General features: G+C 38.1%; 1 protein-coding gene across 1 annotated transcript in view; it reads left to right on the top strand.

Annotated features, from left to right (window-relative positions):
* Positions 1–2,455: 2,455 nt before the first annotated feature.
* mrpl45 (mitochondrial ribosomal protein L45) overlaps positions 2,456–8,626 on the top strand; it is an 8,686-nt gene continuing 2,515 nt past the window's right edge. The window contains exons 1-7 of the mRNA XM_015396695.1: positions 2,456–2,538; positions 4,336–4,531; positions 4,628–4,745; positions 4,839–4,937; positions 7,776–7,824; positions 7,911–8,060; positions 8,199–8,372. Coding sequence (XP_015252181.1) covers positions 2,461–2,538; positions 4,336–4,531; positions 4,628–4,745; positions 4,839–4,937; positions 7,776–7,824; positions 7,911–8,060; positions 8,199–8,372 — 864 coding nt within the window. The 5' untranslated portion in view covers positions 2,456–2,460. The remainder of the gene's footprint in view (positions 2,539–4,335; positions 4,532–4,627; positions 4,746–4,838; positions 4,938–7,775; positions 7,825–7,910; positions 8,061–8,198; positions 8,373–8,626) is intronic.

The following is an 8,626-nucleotide window of genomic DNA, read 5'->3' as shown; positions in this document are numbered from 1 at the left end:
AACTTCACTCAATCAGCGTCGACTTCAACGGAGGCGACGTCATCACGCTTCGACCTACGTGCTGAACGTGTGTGTGGAAGAGGCAGTGGAGTAAACAGACTTTATTTATTTATTCATTCACACATGGGGCTTTATCTGGAGGAGGATAGATTTAAAATAGTAAATCTAGACTTAGACTAACTCAAAAATTATACAATTTTTTACTGATTTTAAAATTTTATTTCAATGTAGCATGAGAAAAAAGTCATAATTCTGACTTTAATCTCATAATTCTGACTTTAATCTCACAATTCTGACTTTAATCACAGAATTCCGACTTTTTTCCTCAGAATTCTGACCTTAATCTCAGAATTCTGACTTTTTTTCCACAATTCTGATTCTAGTCCTAGAATTCTGACTTTAATCTGTGAATTCTGAATTTAATCTCAGGATTCTGACTTTTTTCCTCACAATTCTGACTTTAATCTCAGAATTCTGACTTTTTTCCTCACAATTCTGACTTTAATCTCAGAATTCTGACTTTTTTCCTTCACAATTCTGACTTTAATCTCAGAATTCTGACTTTAAGAGACACTTTTGTGAAAAAAAGTCAGAATTCTGAGAAAAAGTCAGAATTCTGACTTTTTTTCACAATTCTGACTTTAATCCTAGAATTCCGACTTTTTCCACACAAATTTGGCTTTAACCTCAGAATTCCGACTTTAACCTCAGAATTCTGTCTGAATTCTGACAGCTAACAGACACGTTAGCATCAAGCTGTAGCCATGTCTGTTTTATAGACTAGCTCTCTTGTTTTAATTACCTTTTGCTCTTCCATTAATGAAATAGCATCACCAGGGACCCCTCGGGCATGTAAATAGTCGCCTAATTCTGTCATTTTCCACCAAGGTGTTACTGGCCCTCCCAAACAACTCACATCTTTGTCAGTGAAGCTGAGTGCTCCACATCTCTTCCTTCATGGTGACCATCTACATTAAGATCCAAAATTCTAAGATTAAGTCAGAATTCTGACTTTTTTCCTATATTAAACTGAAATAATATTTAAAAAATCAGTTAACTTTTTTTATGTTTCAATCCTCTTCTGTAGTTTTAGCAGGATTGTATGTTGAATAAATTTTTACTTTGAATAGTTCCATAACGCTAACATTAGGTCTAATTTTGTAGAATATTTAGTGATCGTTCACAATTTTCATAATCTTTTGTGTTTAAAACTTTGGAGGTCAAGCTTGTGTTCACTTTTTTAAATGATGACTATTTATCTACATACATTATCATACATTTTACTGTACTTGGGAATTAAAATTTTTCAATCAGTTGTTTTATTTTATGATTTTTTTTTTTCTCCATTTTAACATGTTTAATGTTAAAATGTATAGCACAACAGTCTTTTTAGGGTTACGAAAATAATTTGTTTTGTACATGTATTAAAATGTACCCCTTAAAAGATACAATGTAAATGTTATAGCAATGGACTGGTAAAAAACAGAAAGGGTCATCAATGTAACAAAACATATATCACTATACATGTCCAGTTTGACCTGTTCCTGTTTTAGCATTTTTTTCACAGATGATTAAAATAAAATGATTATCAGTTATGTCCCAACATGTACATGTGTATTTATTCTCTTTTTTATAAATTTAAAATAGTAAATTTAGACTTAGACTAACTTTATTGTCATTTTGTATGCACAGAGTGAACACAAAACAAAATTTCATTAAACACTCGTTAGATACAGCTTTCTAACAGTAAATGAGCAGCAGCTTAGCAGTTAAAATGAACATTTCCATTCATAAAGTGCAGCATTTATCAAATGTAAACAGTGTAGGGGATACATGGTGCAAAAAGGGAGTGATGTGGAAGATCAGAGCAGCGCAAAAATACATGAATATAAATATAAATTTAAACTAAACTTATACAATATCATTATTATTCACTAATAAAAATAAAATTTCATCCTTGTAAACTATCTGCCAAGATGTTTGATTTTATATTTTCTTGCCTGTCTTGTAAGATGATAAAATGTAAGAATTTAATATGTATCTTTGATAGTGATTGCATGTTTTTGTTATTTGCAAACTGAAATTAAATCCACACCAAATTAAAACTGCTATTTACTGCCCTATTTATTTTACTTTATTTGTTATTATTAATTTTTTTTTTCCGGTTGCATAACTCCTCAAACATGCCTGATTTTTGGATGTATATATAAAAACGCATTTGTTTATATCACGAAATGTATTTATATTGACATGACAAAATTGTTGTGCTTTTATTGTTTGTTGTTTTTTATTGAGATGTTTGTTAAACAGTTTTTATGTTATTCATGCATGTTTACGTAGTACGTTTACAGTATTTATTTTCTCCTAAAGCAGACGGACACTTCTTTAAATGTCTAATAATTTGAAATGTTGAGCTTTTGAAAGTTTTATTCCGGAAGTTATTTTCCTCCTTCCGGGCCAATGACAACGGGCAAGATGGCGGCATCCATAACGAGGACGTTTGGGGTTCTTCGTAACGCTTCATGCAGCAGTTTAAAGGTACTGTGACATTAAATGATGTTTTATTAATAAAGTTGGCACATTTAGCAACAGTTTCCATAATTCTTCTTGTTTATAAACAGCGAATAGAGGCTGACAGGGAAGACTGTTGGCTTTAAAGGCTTCACACATCATGAGCCTCCAAGCATCAACATGGAAAGCTCACATAGAATCAAGATTTTGGTTTGAAAACTATAAACCTAGATGTTAATTGGCCCCCCATAGAACATGTCATTATAAAGCTAGAGCCAAAATGGCAGCTTCAATAATTCCAGGGTACATTCACTGGGACTGGATTTTAAGTTGTTTTGGCTGTCAAGGTTTCCATGTTTTTCACTGCAACTATCCTCCATAGCTCCCATTCCACTTCAGAATAGATTGTACACTGAAAAAAGACTAAAACATCTGTTTCTCCCACTCTGCTGTTTCTGATTGATCTCCTTATTGATGATCCTCAGTGATCAGTTCTGGTTCTTTTCTTTTCTAAACAAACACAACTAATCAGCAGGACAAGCTTTACCTCTGATTCATAAAGCAAGTAGCTCATAGATGCTTTAACATCCATAAGGTTTGTCTTTACGCTAATGTGTTTTCTGACCGGTCTGAGGTCCAGTCATTTAGCTTCAGGAGGAAGAGGTGGTGGTTCTAGTTGCTCCTCAGCCTCACCGGCTGCAGCAGGTCAGTCAGCTGACAGGTGGAGGTCAGCACTGTGAGCATCAAAGGATTTCATGACAACAGACTGGAAACAGGAACTCATTATTCCTTCTCCTTACAAACTGCTAGGTAGGAAGCAGTTTCATCACAGAAAGATTTGTGGGCGTTAGCTTAGTTGAGGTTTTCTCTACAGATAAACAAACGGGTAAGGCTGCAGCACAGCCCTCGCCTCTTGGCCCCAGTGCTCTTACCTTTTAAAATAAAACCTAACATAACAATCATCATTACTTGTCCTTTTTATCCTGTTTTGCATCATATTCTGTGAGCCATCACCTGTCTGCTGTGTACTAACCCTAACTTCACGCTTGTCTCGTACTTAAACCTAAGCTTTGAGTCAAACTTTAAAACATCTCTTGAAACAACGTTCCTATGTTTCCTTTTTTTTTTTTCATTAACACCAATTACATGGTAGAGAAGAAGTTAAAACCAAACATTTGACCACCTACAAGAAGGAAAAGTTATGATATGTAAGAGAATGGGAATATGGTCAGTAATTTTAAGATTTAACAATGAAAATTTAATCTGTACATATCAGAATTACTATTACAGATATATATAGCATGTGATTTGGACTCCTAGTAATGTCATTATGACTAATGTGAATTTTATTTAAGATCTCTCTAATCCAATTATGACAAAACAGAACAAATATCAGATATAACATAATTGTTATGAGTCAAAACTAAGGGAACAGTCAAAATCTATTTACAGATGTTTTGAATCAGAGTTTGGTTTCAGGAGAATTTGTTTGCAGTGATCAGTGATAAATAGCAATTCTACCTATTAAATGTTAAAACAGCTTTCCATAGCACTGCATAAAGTAGGTCTATGGGTTCTATGATATATGTGTAAGATGGCTCAGTGCTGGTGGAGTTAAACAGTGGCTGTTACAGTTTAAATGGTTCTTTGATTCAAACAGAACATGCTCTCATCATCATCATCATCATCATCATTAACTGGTTCTTCAGTAAATTGAATAAAACAGTCACTGTTTTCCAACTTTAATCTCTTTAAGCTAGTTTTATAGAATAATTTTAAAATTATTCTCTGGTCTGAAGATTTTTTTTATCTTCCCTCCCTCAGAATTCAGAGTTGGTTCTGGATATACGGCATCCTGGCCCGCTTTTCTTGCCCGTTCGGACCAAGAAGAGGTACTTTATCCCCCCCGCAGTGGGTTTGAAGGGGAAGAAGGAGGAAAACCCAGAGGTGAAGGCCCGGGCAGCGGGGATCGTCTTCAGACAGCAGTACTTTGAGAGACCCATCAACATCGCCTGCTCAGGTAAACTTAGCGAATGTGTGACCTGACCGCTCTGTGGAAAACGTTTTATTATTGAACATCTCATCTTGTTGTCCATGCTACCGTTGTTCTCCTTAGCGGGGGTGTTTGACCCATACGTCCCTCCAGAAGGAGACGCCCGTCTCTCCTCTCTGTCCAAAGAAGGCCTGAAACAGCGAACGGAACAGCTACGACAGAGCGCCGCCTCGCAGCTGGCGTAAGACCTGCTGCTGATGCTTTCTACTCCAGCGTGAGTCGATGTTTATAGAAAATGGTTTGGATCAAACTAAGAATTCCCATCTTGTTTCAGGATTCGTAAAATCAAAGAGCACGACTCGCAGTTCAGCACCAAGACGTTCGCAGAGCAAGCTCAAGAGATCTTCATAGAGGCTCACGACGCCCTGACACAGTAAGGAGATGAACTCTCCCCTCCTTCCCCCACACAGGCAGCTGATACACGCTCAGGCAGAATCATACCTTTATGACACAGAGGGGTGTGTTCGAAGCTGGAGGTTTACTCCCGCTGCTCTCAGATCTGCTGATAAACATTGTTGATAGCGTCATAATAAACAAAGATAAACAGTTTATAAGGACCATTCTGGGTCAGTGACTCTGTTTGCCTTCAGCTGCAATGTTTTCCTGTACATTTCCACTTGTTTTCATGTGGGACATGCAGCAGCTGCAGAGCCTCTCCCTCACCTGCAGGAGTGCTGTAGGTCTGAGTCAGAGCAGCAGCACCATATTCTCACTGCAAGCTGGAATGTTATTGGCTTCATGGGGATTAGTTCATCTGGTCTATTTAATTAGAATTTTAAAAAGCTATTATTTTTACTAGTGATTAAATAAAAAAATTCCTTTTTTGTTATGTGATACAGTAAGGCAGTGGTTGTTTAGTGGGGCTGTCTGCTCAAGAAGCCAGGCTGCAGGAACCTGGGAGCTTTCCAGCAGTAAATCAGGGTTGCTTTTAAAATGTTGGAAGTATTTCATGCTAGGAGTGTTTCCAAACTGTGGATGTATCCATCTAAGAAAGGAAAGTTGTTTTGATTCTGCAGCCAGCTGACCAGCAGTGGCAGCAACATGCTGGGGGAATGATTTTAGTTGCTTTCTAGGACTTCCTCTGGCATCTTGGTGAAATATTTCCAAGCTGCAGGAAGGAAAGAAAATGATGAAACTTTTTAAAGGCCATATCTCAGCACTGGGAAGCTGCCTTCCATGTAGTTTAAATGCAGGATAATCAGGTTCCACTCACTCTCTTCTACTCTGCAGTCTAAATTAATGCATTTTTATTTTCTGTATCAATCTTACATTATTTTTGACTTTGCCCTGATTAAAAAAAGAGAAAATTGGTTTATTTTTTCCTTCAATAATTTCCTTCAGTAAAATTATAACAAAAAATGGAGATCAGTTATTTTAAATGTGCACTTTCTATGGAGCTACATCAGTGACAGCTTGCATTGGCATCGAATGTGAGATTTGGGAACACTAAACCTGGTGTGCCAATAAAACACTGAACCAGATCACTGAGCAGCGCTCGGCTTACAGCAGTAATGATGAATGCCACTGCCTCTTCTGTTGAGACAGAACAGTGGATTCCTCCATCTCTCTGTTATTATCTCTTTAGTGAAGGGAGCCGACAGTAACCTGACCCCATCATGAAAGGAAAAAACAGCACAGCCATTAGCAGCTGCCTGCAAAGCTGCCACTGAGACACTTTAAAAACCATCAGGATGTCTGCTAGAAGCCACATGAGGATGAACCCATCAGATTGGATCACCCGTCCTGCAGTGTGGCTGTAGCATTACTGAATGTTTTTGGATGGGCTGAAGTGTCAGCGGTGTTGGTCCTGTTCTTTATTGTTGGTGTTAAACTGAAGGAAATCAATGTCTCTGGTTTTCTTATTTGGGTAACACTTTCTTTTGCAGTATATAAATAACCATGTAATGACATGGTAATAACAAGTTACACTATTATACTTGGTAACAAGAAAAACATGATGTGGTAATTACCCCAAAATCAAGGTACAGTATATTCTTTCAAATTAATTACCTGCATGTAATTATTACAATTGTTTGTTACAATATCACAATGGCGACCTTTGGTGGGTATTTACCATTATGTTACCGCATAACAGCAAATTGTAACTTATGATAATATATAAGGTAACTAAAGCATTAAAAGACTGAAAAAGTTCATATAACTTAGAGTTTAGTTAAAAAGATTGGTTTGCTGTCTTCTAGGTTTGGTTTTTTTGTTATATTCAATTCAATTCAGTTTATTTCTATAGCGCCAATTTACAACACTTCATCTCAAGGACTGTACAGTTCACCAGATCATCCAGTCAGATTGATTCAAAGTTTTCTATCTAAGGAAAACCAGCTGATTGCATCGACTCATTGACTGTCCAATAATCCCTCACACTGAGCATGCTTACAGCGACAGTGGAAACCTCCAGCAGAACCAGGCTCAGTGTGAGCGGCCATCTGCTGAGGCCGACTGGGGTTCAAGGAGACAGAAGCAGACATAGAAAAAGAAGCATAGATTCAAAAGGCAACTGTCAACCAGCTGTATAGGCGGCCCCATCCAGGAAACACACAGCCAGGCAGACGAGCTCCGAGCCAGCTCCCATGTCAGAGGATGAAGAGAGCACATCCAGTTAGTCACAGTCAGAGAAACAGGACTACACTGAAAAACAGGCCGAGCTCCAACATCTATAAACAAAGGTGTTGATGGCAGCAGCACAGCTGATATTTCTCTCCAGGATGGAGTCACAGCCAAACAGGAACAGACCAGATGAAGCTACTATGAGAAAAAGCAGAGAGAGCAGAACGTTAGAGATTGAACTAACAGATTCTGCAGAGTGGGAGAATAGAGAGAGAATGAAGCAGAATGATGAAAAAGGTCCAAGTAACATATGCCAAGTAATAAATAGCATTTTACTAGATACTGTAAAAACAGGTTAATTTATTGCTGTAAATAAAATTATATGAGTTACCTGGCAATAAGTGTAACTATAAGTGATATAGTGTAAGTTGTTATGTTATTACCATGTTATTACATGGTTATAGATGTACTGTAAAAGGAAGCATTGCCGTTATTGCCATAGATATTTGATAAATCATTTTAGAAAACTGGGAACCAGTAAGAACGACTGATGGCTCCTTCTTCTATCTTGGCTCCATTCAAACCAGCCGTTCTCTGGTCTCTATCAGGACGTTTGGATTTGATGACGTTTGTTTTTGTTTTGCAGCTTCAATAAGGAGAGGCTTCATTCTCTGGTCACAGAAAGATGTTACCCTGTAAGTTCTTCCTCTTCTTGTAAAATCATCCTTCAGTCCTCACCTCGTTGTCCTAACTGCTGCCGTCTCTGCCGCTGTGTCTTCAGGAAATGACGAGAGGAAACCGCTACAAGACGATCCGCTGGAAGTTCGTGGAGTCTCTGGAACCGCCCAGGGTGGTGCACGCCCGCTGCCCTGACATGGTCACTAAAGGGAACCTGTACGGGCAGGTGACGGTCCGCATGCACTCCAAGCAGGTAAGACTTTAAACTAGCAGTGATGCACCCCGTTATTATACGGGCCAACAAACAGCTGCTTAAAGTGAAGTTAATTCCCTAGAGGTATGACTACTGGACAGGGTTCTGCTGGTTCTGATCATGTTGATCTGTTGGTAGACTTTAGCCATCTATGACCGCTTCGGGAGGCTGATGCTGGGCAGCGAGGAGCAGCCGAAGGACGTCCTGGAGTACCTGGTCATTGAGCGGCACCTGATCAACCCCTACAGCAGGTGGAGGCTCCATGGGAAAATCGTTCCCTCGTGGGCTCCGCCCAAAGACCCAGTTATTAAGGTAACAAACACTCTAGTTTTTTACTGGAAACTTTATTTAAAGCATAAATGTATAGTGTGGGTTTTTCAAAAGAGTTCTACACCAGTGGCTCTCTCTGGCTAAATTATGGTCCCTCATTGATTTATTATATTTAATTTCTGTGTATTACACAAAAAAGGATCATAGGACCACATGACTGGATGTGCAACATGGTGTATGAAAGTAACAAGTAAACAAAATAAATAAAAATATTAAGATTAGATTTGTGTGGAAAA

Source organism: Cyprinodon variegatus, unplaced genomic scaffold, assembly GCF_000732505.1.
Source record: "Cyprinodon variegatus isolate N-32 unplaced genomic scaffold, C_variegatus-1.0 Scaffold815, whole genome shotgun sequence".
Lineage (NCBI taxonomy): Eukaryota > Metazoa > Chordata > Actinopteri > Cyprinodontiformes > Cyprinodontidae > Cyprinodon > Cyprinodon variegatus.
This window is presented reverse-complemented; position numbering and strand designations above follow the sequence as displayed.